This window comes from Eurosta solidaginis, chromosome 4 (genome assembly GCF_040869045.1).
Source record: "Eurosta solidaginis isolate ZX-2024a chromosome 4, ASM4086904v1, whole genome shotgun sequence".
Classification (NCBI taxonomy): domain Eukaryota; kingdom Metazoa; phylum Arthropoda; class Insecta; order Diptera; family Tephritidae; genus Eurosta; species Eurosta solidaginis.
The window spans coordinates 54,660,579-54,677,408 of NC_090322.1; the positions used below are offsets into that span (position 1 = coordinate 54,660,579).

Consider the following 16,830-nt stretch of genomic DNA (forward strand, 5'->3'; position numbering starts at 1 on the left):
ACGCTGATTTTGACAATCGGAACAAAGGTTTATTGTTCCTGTGGAGATGAGCCAACCATATAGTTGAGCCATGAGTGCTAACAACTCAACAGTGGTTAGCTGTCAAAAAATCTACTACTGAAAACGAAACGAAACGAACAGCTATACGGATCAGAAATTGAACCAAATAAATATCATATATTTTTCATTTGCTAAGTGTTTACTGTATGCTGCATATATGTAATACTTCTATATCACTACTACTGAACTGTGCAGCCTGTGAAACATTACAGTACAGATATACAACGAGAGAAGGAGACAAAATCTCAAGGCTGTCGTTAAATTTTTGTAAAAAAAGGGGATTTATTTTTTCAGCGCACAAAAGTAAAGATACGTTTGTCGCACCATCTGTGGACGTATGTAATATTTGCATAGTGTCAGAGAAAGCTTTAAGACAAGTTCTCAAGGCATGCCCAATTAGAAATGCAAAATTAAGTTTTATAACTAAAATGTTTCAAAATACAAGTGATGCATTCTCCAATAGTATCATGGACGATCACATAGCCATCGAAAATTTATTTAGCAATGACATCTTTACTAATCACCGGACACAGCTGTGTAAGGATGTAATACGTTTTTATTTGGATATTCGTTTGTTTTTTTTGAAACGAAAAAAAGCACGGACGAAAAAGAATATTGTAACGAATTTACTGCAAATCCTCTTGTTTTTAACGTTTCGCTAAGTTCGAATCAGTAAACTGTTGAATAAATAACTCCAATATTTAATAATGCAAAATGGCCTTTATTCAAATAGTTTCAAAATAACACTTCTATTGCTCGACAGATAGAGTGCTTAATCGAAACTGATTTTAGCGCCTCTACGGTTGTTGCCTTTTATACTCTCTGATTTCCTTGTTCGCATCTTCTAGGCGCTTCCATTTCCTGAATCTACTAGCTGGCCATCAGCTATCAAATTTCTCAGCAGTAACTACAGATGCACGATTTTATAGCTTCTCTCATTGCATACTTTCGGGAGTATTTCAGATATATAGCATGTGGTTGTGCGTTGTTTCTCCGCTTCGTGTGCGTACATGTGTGTAGACATAATGATTGATTCGTTTATGTAGATACATAATGATTGATTTATGGATGTGCATACAATCACTGCTTAGCAGCCAGCCCAGTACTCATATTTTGTTTACTTCATCAAAAATTTACTTCACTAAAAAACTCAAAATAAGTAAAATTTTGAAAACGTCTATATACCGCTTCTAATTCACCTTAAAATTGTTTTTAAAAATGTTTAATGAAATGCTTGTTGGGATGTATGTATAAGTATATTTTTATACATGTATATTTGATTTTTTTCATTTCAAAAATATGAATCCTTCGCTTTGTTTTTTCTTTTACAATTTATGTAAATAATGTAATTTGTATGGCTGCAGCCCATGTTTAAATAATAAATACACCAAACCTTGTATTTGTTGGCCTTTTCATTGTTTAATTGACTAAAGTGAGATTTTATAACAATTAGTATGCAGAAGTTGGGTAAAGGGGATAGTGACCCGTTGTAATCCCTTTAATACTTTTTTTACACACGCTACTACAATTCACTAACCCTAACAAAGCCCGCGCATGCGCAGAACATACATTTGCACAGTTTCAGCAAATAATGATTGACAGAAAAATTGCACATTACGAAGATAGGAAGATATTGATATAGTAGTACTATATATATGGTATGCTGATGATTTAAAGTTATTTTCAATAATTAGGGCACAAGAGGATGCCGTGATGTTACAAAACGACATCAATAAGCTACATCTGTGGTGCGAGAAATATCTTCTCTCTTTGAACACGTCTAAATGTTTTCAAATGACCTTGTCTAAGTCCGTTAACATTTTGAATACAAAATATAGTATATCTAATTGTGATCTTCAATCCGTTAGTGAGATTAAGGACCTTGGTGTTATCTTTGGTACAAAGTTTTCTTTTACCAACCATATAAATTACATAACTTCCAGGTCATACTCCATGCTTGGTTTTGTTAGACGCAATATCTCGAAATTTTCTGATCCCTATACTATCAAACTGCTCTATACATCTTTTATCAGGTCTCGTTTAGAATATGCTGCTTTTATTTGGAGACCAAGTAATCTTACAGCTATAAACAGAATTGAGAGAATACAGAAAGTGTTTCTGAAATACGCCCTTCGGCCGTTAAACTTCTCAGAACCCATCCCTCCTTAATCGGCTCGTCTTATGCTCTTAAGTTTGAGGTCTCTTGAAAGTCGTAGATCCATACTTTGCTTATCCTTCACGTATGACATTATTAACGGGTCCATTGACTGTCCATATTTGTTGGAAAAAAATTCACTTCAATGTTCTGCAACGCACTCTCCGGAATTTTTATCCTTTCTATGGTGATAACTTTAGAACCAACTATGCTAATAATGCCCCTATAAATCGCGCTATTCGTGAGTTTAACTCCCTGAGTAGCACAGTTGCTTTGGACTTGTCGCTCCCTAAAGCTAATTTTTTGATAATATTGTATTCAGTTCTATAAGTAGTTGGATTCATACGGAACCATAAGTAGATTGTTCCTAATATTTTTAAGTAAATTTTATATTCTAATCTGTAAGGATTGTAATCCAAAGGCTTAAACAATAAATAAATAAATATATATATTACTTCTATATCAATACCTTCCTATCTTCCTAATGTGCAAATTTTCTGTCAATCATTATTTGCTGAAACTGTGCAAATGTATGTTCTGCGCATGCGCGGGCTTTGTTAGTGTTAGTGAATTGTAGTAGCGTGTGTAAAAAAAGTATTAAAGGGGTTACAACGGGTCACTATCCCCTTTACCCAACTTCTGCATACTAATTGTTATAAAATCTCAGTTTAGTCAATTAAACAATGAAAAGGCCAACAAATACAATACAAGGTTTGGTGTATTTATTATTTAAACATGTGCTGCAGCCATACAAAGTACATTATTTAAATAAATAGTAATAAAAAAACAAGGCGAATGATTCATATTTTTGAAATGAAAAAAATTTAAATATACATGTATAAAAATATACTTATACATACATCCCAACAAGCATTTCTTTAAACATTTTTAAAAATAATTTAAAGTGAATTAGAAGCGGTATATAAACGTTTTAAAAATTTCACTTATTTTGAGCTTTTTAATGAAGTCAATTTTTGATGAAGTAAACAAAATATGAGTACTGGGCTGGCTGCTAAGCAGTGATTGTATGCACATCCATAAATCAATCATTATGTATCTACATAAACGAATCAATCATTATGTCTACACACATGTACGTACACGAAGCGGAGAAGCAACGCACAACCACATGCTATATCTGAGATACTCCCGAAAGTATGCAATGAGAGGAGCTATAAAATAGTGCATCTGTAGTTACAGCTGAGAAATTTGATAGCTGATGGCGAACTAGTAGATTCTGGAAATGGAAGCGTCTAGAAGATGCGAACGGGGAAATCAGAGAGTATAAAAGGCAACAACCGTAGAGGCGCTACAATCAGTTTCGATTAAGCACGCTATCTGTCGAGCAATAGAAGTGTTATTTTGAAAGTACTTGAATAAAGGCCATTTCGCATTATTAAATATTGGAGTTATTTATTCAACAGTTTAGTGATTCGATCTTAGCAGAAGGTTACAAATAAGAGGATTTGCAGTAAATTCTTTACAATATTCTTTTTCGTCCGTGCTTTTTTTCGTTTCAAAAAACAAACGAATATCCAAATAGAAACATATTACATCCTTACACAGCTTTGTCCGGTGATTATTAAAGATGTCACTGCTAAATAAATTTTCGATGGCTATGTAATCGTCCATGATACTATTGGAGAATGCATCACTTGTATTTTGAAAAATTTAATTTATAAAACTTAATTTTGCATTTCTAATTGGGCATGCCTTGAGAACTTGTCTTAAAGTTTTCTCTGACAATATACAAATATTACATACGTCCACAGATGGTGCGACAAACGGACCTTTACTTTTATGCGCTGAAATATTTAAGCCCTTTTTTACAACAAATTTAACGACAGCTTTGAGATTTTGTCTCCTTCTCTCGTTGTATATCTGTCCTGTAATGTTTGACAGGCTGCACAGTTCAGTAGTAGTGATATAGAAGTATTACATATATGATAAATATCGGGATCACAACCATTGTGATCAAACCAAAGAGGATAAATACAATAAGAGCCGTCACTCGTTATTTTTTAGGCATTTGACCAGCGAGATACTCGCCACAAAATAACGAGTGACGGCTCTTATTGTATTTATCCTCTTTGATCAAACTAATAGAACGAAAGAAAGAGAGAAAAAAATAAGAGCTAAAGGAAAATGGCGTAAGAATTGCCCATAAAAAAGAGATGATCTAATGTTTACATGCGCAATGCGCAATCTTCTTGTGTGATTTGTGATATGAGTGCATATGGTAAGATGAAATGTTCTTTGTATGCACTATAAATGTTGACAATTTTCTGGGGTAGGAGTAGCACTATTAAGGCTTTACCATTTACTTAGGCAACAATTTATTTCAGAAAAGAAAACGCTATAAGAGTGATATCTTCTGCATAGACGTCAAAATTCCAAAGTTATTGGATCACCTGATTTGTAATTGACTCGCTGTCTCGTTTTGTATCTCTTTCTATCACCCGCTGAAGATATTGATTCACAATGATCACAACGTTGTTGTAGCTTGTGCACGTTAAATTTCTATCCGTATCTAGTTCACGCGTAATTGGAACGTAACGTATGATGACACAATATTGGAGCAAATATGAGCGATTTCGACACATCACTATTCTGCCCATAGTAAGCAAATACAATGTCAACGGCGCGACATACGCGATTTTCCACTGACGAGACACATAACGACAGGCGTAAATACTTTTATTTAGCACTTAAATTGTAGATACCATTATAAAAAAATGTTTAACTATTAGTTTGCATAGTTCTAAATACCAATTTCCAAAAATAAACTGCCACATATATGACGTGGCTGAAGTATATCAAAGTGGAAAAATGGCAAAGTATGAAGGAGTTTACCACTTATACGTTTCCTGTATTGTGTTTACAATTAAAATAAACAGACAAATCACCTGCAAGTTTATTTCTTGTCCGCCAAGTTACACATGTATGTATGTTGTCACTCGTCGCAAACTTGATATCCATGTCCATATTAAACAGCTGATCGAACCAAACTTCATCAACATAATTGGTTAAAGCTGCTATATCATAACACCCTAGCTATAACCATACCAACCAATTGGTTTTTCGTCATATTCATAACCTACATATATATTGTGGCAAATGTTGATATCACTAGGCTGTTAGTAAATAATCGCGCAACAACAGAAAACAAAATGAGCCACACTGGTGTACATGAACACGTAAATCATCATTTATACACATACATACAAGCAAGGCGAATCCATACCAGGTGGTGGCAAAGCGAATTCAACCAATTCGCCGTGGAGAAGAATGTCAAGTCAAAAGAAAATTTTAATTGATTTCGATTATGTGACATATTAAAGTACAAGGCGCTGTATTGAAAATAATCAAGAAGCAATCAGCTGTTGGGATAACAGCACCTGGTACTGAATTCGCCTTGCGCAACGAAGAGAAACTCGCAAACATATGTAGTCATCAGCCGAAGTTGGTGCTCACACATGCACATGTATATGTAGATCAATTACCAAGCAGGAGATACAGCAGCAACCCTCAGCGGGTTAGGGGATCAGTATATACCCACAGTAGGTATGCCTGTCGTAAGAGGCGACTAAAATACCAGATTCAAGAGGCTGTGTAGCGCAACCCTTCAGGTTGCCAACGCAATATATAGCTTCTCCAAACCCAATTGTCAACCTCACCTATCCGCGGCGAATCCTGTTTCACTAACAGACGAGGCTCTGGCGACCCAAGTTCCATGAGGAGCGAATATGCGAATGAAGCAACGGATAGTATAAAAGCAGCGCAAGCTCGGTAGTCAGAAATCAGTTTGATCAGCCAACCTCACGTATCCGTGGTGTATCCCGTTTCTTTAGCAGCCGTGTCTCTGGCGACTCCAATTCCCTCATGGATCTATGGGTTTGGTGGGCGTTGTAGCCTAGAAGGTTTCATGTGGTCATACCAAATCGTTTCCGAGATGGTCGGGCTAGTACCTTAATGGTGGTTTTTTCCGGAATATACCGGATCTGCATCCGCAAAGGACCATCAACATCGATACCACTCCTCAAGGCCTTCAACGAGTGTCCTTATCACTACAACAACAACAGGGGTATACAACTTCAGCCTTTTTGCAGAGCGGCAAGTTAGCTAGTTCCAAAATTAGAATCTAAGAGTTCAGGAAGAGGGTAACATTCTTTCCAGAGAAAAGTCGCACAAAATTTACAAATGGTTTCCAAATAGTTTCATTACTAACGGCTGAATTTTGTAATTCAGTCTCATCTTAACAGAGAACAACAGAGAAAACAACGTTGTTGTTGTTGTAGCAGTGAGGGACACAACAAAGTATATGGGGTTACACTGAAATGGCAGTTCTTGGTAATAGAAAAATTCCGAGTCGCTCCGGAAGCGGAGAAAGCAACGTCTTGCGACATGTTAACATGCATTTGGGGAAACATGGTGAATCGCAAGACGTCGAATACACAAACCTTGCAGACTTGAAAAGCAGAGGTCGTGATATTTTTGTACATATGAGTTGTGATAGGCTGTCACCGTGGTATTTCATTTAAAGGCCAGGCAGCGACATATGTTTATGGAAAAGTAGGTTTGAGTTAAGTTTTTAATTTGAACTACTACATATATATATTTTAGAAGCAGACAAAAGAATTTGAGAAATGGTATTTGGGGGACAGGCGAATGTATTTGGCAATGGTGAAATGAATTTGAGAAAAGCGCAAACAAATATATTCTAGAGTTGGGAAAATGAATTTGAGAACAGCGCATATGTATTTGAAAAACTGGAAAATATATTTTAGAAGTACTTTTTCTCAACTATATTTGCCCTTTTCCGAAATACATATGTCCTTTTTCAAATAAATTCTCCCGTTTCTCAAATACATTTGCGCTTTTTTCAAATACTATTGAATACAATTTAGATAATAACCCGTAATTTTATTTTTGAAAATGTGCACAATGAAGGTTGACATTTTTTGTCATCGACAACGAATTCTGACCAACTACTTTTCACATAAAATAAAAGAGGTTTCAAAATCTTAAGTAAATTATTTACAAATACAAGCGTTCGATTTTCTCCCTTCAACTCCTCCACGTTAAGAAATAAATGTACTTAGTAATTTTCGTTTTATACATTTAGCTTAGATTATAGTCCATAGATTTTGGAACTAATGTTGTGCCGTGTGACTTCATGTGGCCACTAAGACCGGCATATTGGACAAAACGTTTTCCACAAATTTTACAAATATATCGCTTCACATTGTCGTGTATAAGATTATTCTGCGTTAGATATTTTCTTCTTCTTAATCCTTTTCCGTTTATTTTGCATATATATTCTGCTACTTTTTTGTGAGTCGTTTTGTGGCCCCTTAGCTCAAATGGTGCGTAAAAAGCTTTAGAGCAAATTTCCCAATTGAAACTTCACTTTTTAGCATGACGTAGCATATGCACAGTTAATGCTGACGACGATATAAATTTGGAGCCACATACATAACACACAAAAGGTTTTTCGCCCGTGTGAGTACGCATATGAAGTACTGCTTGTGTTGATGTTACGAAAGCCTTGCTGCACACTTCGCAACGGAATCTGAGATCTTCCGCATGTCGGCGCAAATGTTGAGTGACGCCCACATACATGACATTTAAATGGCAGTGAGCCATTATATTTCGCTTCGTGTACATTCAGTTGACTTATTCCACGGCACTGATATCCACATACTGAGTACTCAAATGGGGCCACATCGACTTCCAGAAATTCTATGTAATTATAATATGTGCAAGAAGGTTTATGTTCTATACTTTTTTGTTTGCAAGTGAATTTTTTCTTTTTTTCATTTGAACAAATTTTTCGTAAACAAATAATCTCTATCGCAAAATTAAAATAAATAAAAAAAAAAAAAAAAAATTGGTTTCTGTAAAATTCAAGCCCGTTTTGGTGTTAAACTCATCACGTGCGGATTCCAAAGCTTTCTTGCGACTGTTATTGAGACGGCAGTCAATGTCTTTTTGATCCCAAAGGCATGCATAGTTTTTATATATTTGAGCCAAAATAATGCGTTGAGAAACATCTATAACACTGTCTGTTATATGCTCTAAAAATACACACACAAATGATAAATACCAAAACTAAACGGGTCCTATGGCATCTTTAGAAGACGTTATTTGAACAAACACATACTTGGTTCTTATCCGGAGAAGCTTCCAACATTTTCTTTGTTCCGTTAACGTTACTGGCCTCCAATTGATTCATACTCTTTTTGCAAATAAGTAAACGTACTCAACTTATGTGGTATAGTCACCGTCTTCGGTGGCACCGCTTTGTTGGAAGCTAGGAACACTTACGGCAGACGATCCACAAAATTTTATTTTATATTTTTCCTTTTTTTTAGTTTTTCCTCTTATTTTTTTAACTGCACATACAAAAATAAAACATGTTCTAAAAACTAAAATTCAAAAATTTTGTTTATTTTATCTATAATATTTCACCGTTTTGACAATAGCGGTGCAAAAACGGTGGTGAACGAGTCCGTCATGACGGTGGAAACTTGTTTGTTGTTGTTGTCATCAGCAAGAGAGGAAGTGTTCGTGGGGTGATTACTTTCATAAATCTATTTAAGAAGTTTTAATGTTTTATTATCAAAAAAAATGAATTGTCTTGTCTGCAACGAAAAGGTTGAGCGCAATAATCCCAATAAGATTGATTGTTTCGACTGCAAACACTTTTTTCATTGCAATTGTGTAAAATTAAAGTCTGCCGATATAGAATTTTTCAAAACAACAAATAATAAATACCGTTGTGAGAAGTGCAGTGCAATGCGAAGGAAATCTTTTCAACAAGCAACAAAAATACCTACACAAACAGCAGAGAGCCAACCTCAGCAATTGCCTGCTGTTGTGAGACAGCAAGAAAGCGCTAGCAGTGGAAGGCAACGCAAAGCAATAGGTGCAGATGAAAACAATGTAAATGATGACAGAGTAACTTTTATACAATGAGATAATTAGCTTGAAGCAAATAAATATTTACTTCCTAGCAACAATACAAGAACTAAAGGAAGAAAACAATGAACTAAAAAGTAAAGTGAGAAAGTTGGAAAATAAGTTAAATTGGAACGAACAAAAAAAATTAGAAAAGTCAATTGAAATAGTGGGAGTGCCGATAACTAATGAAGTGAATGCTAAAGAATGTGTCAAAAAACTTTTCAGTGATGCATTGAATGTGGTGGTTTCTGATGATGAAATTGAGGAATTAAAGATAAAACATATAAACGTAAGGGGACCTTCACCAGGAAGTAATTTTAAGCAAAATATCTGTATCAAATTCAAGTCGCATGAAAGTAAAAAGAAAATTAAGGGCGCTAAGATAATTGCAAAGAAGAAATTAAATACATCGGTTTTTTCGGGCACGAACGCAAATCGTAAAAATTTCTTCATTAATAATTGTTTTACCGGCTATAACCGTGCTTTGTGTTTAGAAGCTACCATGGTACAATTACCAGGTGGAAGCATTAGCAAAAATGCAACCCTCCCGTGTATTTTGTTGTTGCCGCTGGAACATAAACTGTCAATCGGTCTTTCAGTTTCTACTGTCAAAAGTGATGTATGAAGAGATATGACACTATTTTTTCCGTCAAAAACAAAAAACAAACAACATGCTGGCATAAAAGAAAATCAACAAATAAATGTTGGTTTTCGGATAAACAGACTTATTTAACGCAAAAGAAAGGTAATGAGCTGTTTCTTTATTCTTAGTCTTGTTTTATTCACTTTTTGTTATTTTGCAGATACAGATGAATTTGTGAAAAAATTAGAAGAGAATGAAAATTAGTTGCAAGGAATTTGTGACCAAACGACAGCAGCTAAGCAAGTTAATAAGCCAATGGAGCCAGAATCGGATGCGACATTAGTTTTATTTGAAGAGCCTGCTGCAAGCGCGCTCAGATAACAGTACTAGGCTCTTAGCGAATGCATCCAAAACCCCATTTTTGAAGCGCAGCACCTCTGACGTGCTTAATTCAAATGAGCCGCCCACAGGTGGAATCGCGAAAAAATCAGTAGCACCACAACGGCTATTAATGCAGCTACACACGCACAAACATTGACTTCAAATATAAGTAGCACAACATTTGCTATTGGTCCAGCACCTATAATCACAGTTGCCTCCGCTGCAGTTACAAAATAAAAGCGTAAGTGTTTGCATTTGCGTTGTTTTTATCGCCCACATACCTTACATCCTTTTTTCTTACTTTTCAGCGCTCACTGAGGCACAACGCAACAAGATGCGATGTACCCCCAGCGAGTAAGGGAGTAAGAATATACCCGCGGTAGGTATGCCTGTCGTAAGAGGCGACTAAAATACCAGATTCAAGGGGTGTGTAGCGCAACCCTTCAGGTTGCCAGCGCAATATATAGCTTCTCCAAACCTAATTGTCAACCTCACCTATCCGCGGCGAATCTTGTTTCACTAACAGACGAGGCTCTGGCGACCCCAAGCTCCTCATGGAACTTGGGGGTGGGGAGGGAGGGGATGGCCTGAAGGTTTAATGTGGCCACATAAATTGTTCCTGAGATGGTCGGGCTAGCACCTTAATGGTGCTGTGGTACCGGAGCGTACCGGATCTGTATCCGGCAAAGGACCATCACATCGATAACACTCCCCAAAGCCTTCGGGGAGCAACCTTATCGCTACAACAACAACAACAACAACATGCGCGTGCTTGCACACGAATATGGCACATTTAGCTCAAGTGGCAATACTAAAATCATTCAACCTGATATAAATATGTTACCTGGAAGCGAACTTACAGACTTGCAACGCAATCGTAAACGCATGATGCAAAAGGATTTATTCGCTGAATACAATAAACCGGCGCTCGCTGATCGCGCGCATCTCAATCTCAATTTGGATATACTCGCGGGGCAAACTCCATCAAGCACCACATTTACACTGGAACAAGTTTTAACACCTATGTCTCCCACATCTGATACGCCACTAACAGAGAACGCCACTCAATTAACTGCGTCAGCGGCGAAGCGCACATATCTCATCAATGCCAATGTACCGGCGCCGTTAAATGCGAAGACAGTTTTAAAAATTAATGTAGAGTTAGCAAACGAGCAACAAAAAGAAGAGCTAATATGACAAACTGCAGACGCCCATGATTATTTAATAACCCCCGATTGCGCGTTTAACACCGCCGGCTTGCAGGCCAAGCAACATGGCTTCAATTTTGTAGACGCTGAGCGTCTAAAGAAGCAGCAGCAGTTGGCTGTGCTAGAGGCGCCTATACAAACATATACATTATCGGCCACCTCTTCTAATGCAGAGGAGAAGGAAGAGGTCGCGATACCTTTTCAGGACTACAGCGATCCGTATAAACGTAGTCAAGAGTTGCTTGATAGTAATTTTACCTGTTCAATACGCAGTCCATACATACGTTTGAATATGTCGCACACACCAATGATGGCAGCAAAGGAATCACGCGAATCTTTGCAACAATTGAAAGTGAATAGCGTAAGCATTATAACGCTCACGGAATTTCTGCAAAAATCTGTAATACTACCGATGACTACAAATTTGGGTTTGGGTGAATAGCATAAGCGTTATAACGCTCACGGAATTCCTGCAAAAATCTGTAATATTACCGATGACTACACATTTGGGTTTGGTTAACAATGAGGTGATGCGCCTGTTTCTCGAAGAACTGCAAATACTTGACCATTTGCGTAGTTTGAGACATTATTTCTTTTTGATGGATGGCGAGTTTTGTTCGATTATATGTGATGGCATGATTGGCAAGCTGGAGAATGGTGCAACGCCTGCCAAGCTGCCTAATTATCAAATGTTGCACTCGACATTGCACACTGCATTGGGCTCAACCATAACAGGTAAGCAAATGTGATGCCATTTCGCAAAGAACGAACTAATAGCTATTCAGAATGAAAGGCCTAAAAACTGCTAAATATTATCAAAGATAAAAAGCAAAACCTTAAAGATACAGATATAAAGAAGTTCGAAGTGCACTGAAAAAAAAGTACTCACAGCATAGCAAAAAAAATCATATTCATTCATTCCTATTTGTCACTCTTTTATTAAAGAGCGGAATGTTAATACAACACCAACAGCAGGTTAAAAATGGAAAGTTTTAGTATGGGTCAGACATTTTTTGTTGTGTTCAAAGACCTTCAATATACACAAGAAGAAAATCAAATATGCCGCTTAAGATATGCAACGTCTTTTTGGTATGCTTATGAAAATGTTGAATATTTGATATTTCTACTACTAGGTTAGGTTAGGTTAAAGTGGCTGCCTCCGCTGTCCGAGCGGAGATTCACGTAGGCCGGTACCTGGTTTTTGACAGTGCGGGACAGTGGCACAGATAGTGCTCTACGCTTTCTATCTCCTGCTCGTCGCTACAGCTGCGGCAGAAGTCATTTGTCTGTAGGCCCATATAGGCACCGTGAGTGCCCATGAGACAGTGACCTGTGAGAAGGCTCACTAGTAGGCTTATGGAGATACGGTTTAACAATATTACCGATTGCGATCTCTTTTCATCCACCTTAGGCCAGATTTGCTTGGATATACTACATGTAGGTTCCTTGGCCCATCTGGCGTTTGCTTGATCCGTGAAAAGAGATGGTAGGCAGTGTTTAGAGGAGGGCTGGCCAACCAGGTTGGTGCCTTCCCTAGTTAGCTCATCCGCAGCGCAGTTTCCTGAGATGTCACAGTGGCCAGGAACCCATATTACCACATTTCTGCTACTAATATTTTTCGAAAAATTGCAAGGAAACAACACACTTAACGGATGTCAATTCGATTTGGGAGCAAAATGGCTGCAATTGTCAAAAAATGTGTCAGTCGAGCAAACCTCTTGTGATTGAATCATGATGATGTTCTATATTAATAGATTTTCAAAACTTTCAGGTAACGATAAAAACGCTGAAAATCTCTCATTCACCATCAGCGATGTATCTTTGAAATTTGTACTCAGCAGTCCGGGCGTATTAAATGTACTCAGCTTCAGTTATCGCATCGAATGGCCTCTAAATCGTATACTCAATCCTGAGACACTCGAACAATATGGCAACATTTTCAAATAATTAAAGTGCGCCGAATTAGTTCGGTGCTAGAGCGCGCTTATCAAATCCTTAAAGAGGCTGTGAAAAAACAAGGCAAGGCCATCCTCAAATCACCACACTATCGCCATATTCAACTGATGCGTCATAAATTCTATCATTTTGTACATGCGCTACAAAATCACATCACAGCAAATGCATTGCAAGCATCATGGAAGACCTTAATTTTTTACAAGCGAAAACAATTGAAAATATTTATCGCAAGCATACCACGTATGTGAAAAGGATACTCTTTATTTGCATGCTAAATCGTTATAGCGCAGAGTTTTATAATACTATTGAAAATATATTTAAAATATCGTTACGGTTTTACAAGTAAGTTAGCAGTACAAAAGTTAATAATTTTTCTTGTATAATTTACACATTTCTTTCATTTCTCAAAGTAATTTAAAGTCACGCGAATTCAAGAAACGCAGCGGCGATGAGCATTTCACACATTCACACGAAAAACTATCCAATGATGAACAAAAATTTGATAAATTTATCAAATTTACAATTTATCTAAGTAACAAAATTGTACGTCATGGTTATCAGGAGGAGATTGGCCAATTCATTGCCTTAATTTTAATCAGTACTATAGCGCGAGCACAATCGCTTAGAGCTTCAAAAAAAATAAATAAATAGTACAAAATGTTTATTTTAAATGTCTCAAATGTAAGCGCTGAATTTACTTTTTAAAAACTCGAAGTTTTAATGTTACTATGTATGTATATATTGTTGTCTATACAATATGTTTGTATGTATATGTATGCATGTATCTAATTTTACTATTCATTAATATAAATGCGTTGAATTATGGTAAATGCTGCTTGTTACCTGGTCTATATGCGGTCACAATTTCATTTCACAGAAAGAAATTTTAATGTATTAATTCGTAAAATGTTTGAAAAAAACTGCGAAATATGAATTTTTCACAACAAACCAAATTCGTCTTTGCTCTAACAACCAAGAGGCTTTTGTATCAATTTCGGTTTTAGGCCGGATCTGGTATCGGTACCTGCTATGGTAAAAGTTCGGTTTGGAGTGTTGCCGTATCGGTTATACTCGGGTTTTGTTTTCTGTCATCCCCTTTTTTTCTATGTATTGCCCTGAAAATAACCATAATTTTAATAATATGGAGGATATAAATAATACAAAAGTAAATTTATAATATGTAAAACATAATTGTCTAGCAAATTTTTCTCTTGGTATACTGTTTGTGGCCCTGATAAGGGCCGTTTTGCGTACGTATAATTGATTAGCATTTTTTCTCTTTGTTGATTAGTTGTGGCCCTGATAAGGGCCGTTTTTCGTATACTTGTATAGCATATTTTTGCTCTTTGTAAAATTATGGTGGCCCTGAAAAGGTTCGTTTTTCGTATCGTCAGGGTTGTGCTGAAATAAAGATATCATTCTTATTTGATTGCTCTTCATGCTCCACTTTGAGCGTGGATATATATTGAGATTTAATGATCACATCTTGACGTAGACGTTCAATACGTAAAGAAAGTTGTCTTCCTCCATCCGGTAGACTGGCCGCAATTTTTTCTAGTAATTTTTCGGCACTTAGCATTTCAATTTTCAATTCTTGCAACTTTTTTATTTCTTTATCATAAAACTCTTTCGATACGAATTGTTCCGTCTTTGCTTTGGTAATGCCTTTAGCAATGTTTGGTTTTGCAGTGCCTAGTTGAGCAGAAACTTTCGGTTGCACTAATAAGGCAGTGGATTTTATTACTTCACCTTTTTTGTAGCTGTTTGTGTTAGCCTTTGATATTATATTCTCTTGATTACTTTCATCGCTGCTGCTGCTAACAACTTCTATTATTTTTTCTTTAACGCTAATTACCTGCACATCACTTTCATCAGACGAATCGATTTGGGTACGATATTCTTGAACTGGACTTGCTGGATATATAGTTGAAGGTAATTTTTCTTTATAGCCTTTTCAAATTGCATACTATACCGAGCAGAGCTGAGCGGTGAATCGGTATTTGCGATGATTGGTTGAAGCGGTTGTTTATTCGGTGTGCCAACTACAGCTGGGTTTATAGGTTTTGCAGTTTGGTTTGTTTCTTCTACATCACTCGCAGCACTATTATCAATAAAGCTCCTACTACTTTCTGCATCACCAACCTAACTTCCACCAGTTGCTTCAGATGTAGATTGTTCCAAAAATGCATTTTTATTTTTTCAACCTTCTTGGATTCATGTCTGCTATCAACACGCATTGTGCTTTGTTCTCGCACTGTAGTAACTTGACTTTTTCCGGAACTTTCTTTTACCTCCGGACGTGCATCCGATTATTCTATTTCACTTGAATCTGATAGATCCAATGGACTTATTCCTGTGATACTCATACGCGTACGCGGTGAAAGCGCCTGTCTGTCAGATTCGTCACCTTCCTCTTCACCAGAATCGGAATTATCGGATGATCTTAAGCCCGTAATACTCATACGGGTGCGCGGTGTTAAAGCGTGTTTGTCAGTTTCATCCTCATCTGACGTAATAATAACTCGTCGATTTCTGTTTTCAGGACTATTGTGTTTGCGGACCACACAGCTTTCATCCGAGCATGTAGCAACAACAATAATTAATTTTATGTGTGTAATATATAAAATGAAGCTTTTATTTACTTTTATTGCCGGACTCTTCAATTACCAGCTCGCCACTCGGTAACTCTTCATCTGCAAAACAAAAGAATAAATAACCACGTTTATTAACCGTACAATTTTCTTACCTGCACCAAAAGAAAATAAACAAAAAATGTAAACATAAACAAAGTTTGACATTTTATGATCAGCTTCGAATGAAAAAAACATGTAAAATGCAACTCTGATGCGTTTACCTGGTTATTGTACCATGGAAGCTACAAAAGTTAAAAAGGAAACATTTTTAAATATTTGTGGCTAAGTAACTCAAGGTTACTTATGAAAAAATCTGAAAATGATAGAGCTGTTGTCATAAGAACGTTTGAAGACCTAGCGGATTTCTCTGTTTAGTTCTTTATTGTTTCATTTTTTGTTTCCATAAATGAATACTAGAACGTTTTTCATAGACGACAGCTTTAACATAAATGTCAACATAAATGTCATAGAAGTTTTAAACTTTTTAACAGTAGAAAGTAATACGTTAACCGTTCTTCATAAAAATGTGAGAAGCCTAAGACAGAATTCTAATTCATTAGGTTTGAACCTGGAAGCCTTTGCACATCCTCCAGATATTGTTTTTGTAACCGAAATATGGATCTATTCTTATGAAGTTAATGATTACCATATTCCCGGTTACGATTTCTTCGCGAATACTAATGATTCATACTCGGCTGGTGGTGTCGGAGTATTCGTACGTAATATATATGAGCACGATATTTCACGTCTTTGCCTATCAAGTGCGGATATTTTAAAACTTAAATTGAATATTAATAAGGAACTAATTAGTTTCGTATGTATTTATAGTCTTCACTTAAAATCGCTACAGGTATTTCATGAGGAATTTTCTTCTGTTTTAGATGAGGAAAC

At 36.5% G+C, this 16,830-nt stretch overlaps 1 protein-coding gene across 1 annotated transcript; it reads left to right on the forward strand.

The window, feature by feature from the left end:
* Positions 1 to 11,155: 11,155 nt before the first annotated feature.
* On the forward strand, positions 11,156 to 13,452 carry LOC137249782 (gamma-tubulin complex component 6-like). Its single transcript, XM_067781676.1, has 2 exons — positions 11,156 to 12,085; positions 13,122 to 13,452. The coding sequence occupies exons 1-2, from the start codon at positions 11,845 to 11,847 to the stop codon at positions 13,295 to 13,297; spliced, it is 417 nt and encodes a 138-aa protein (XP_067637777.1). The 5' UTR covers positions 11,156 to 11,844; the 3' UTR covers positions 13,298 to 13,452.
* The last annotated feature ends 3,378 nt before the right edge of the window (positions 13,453 to 16,830 follow it).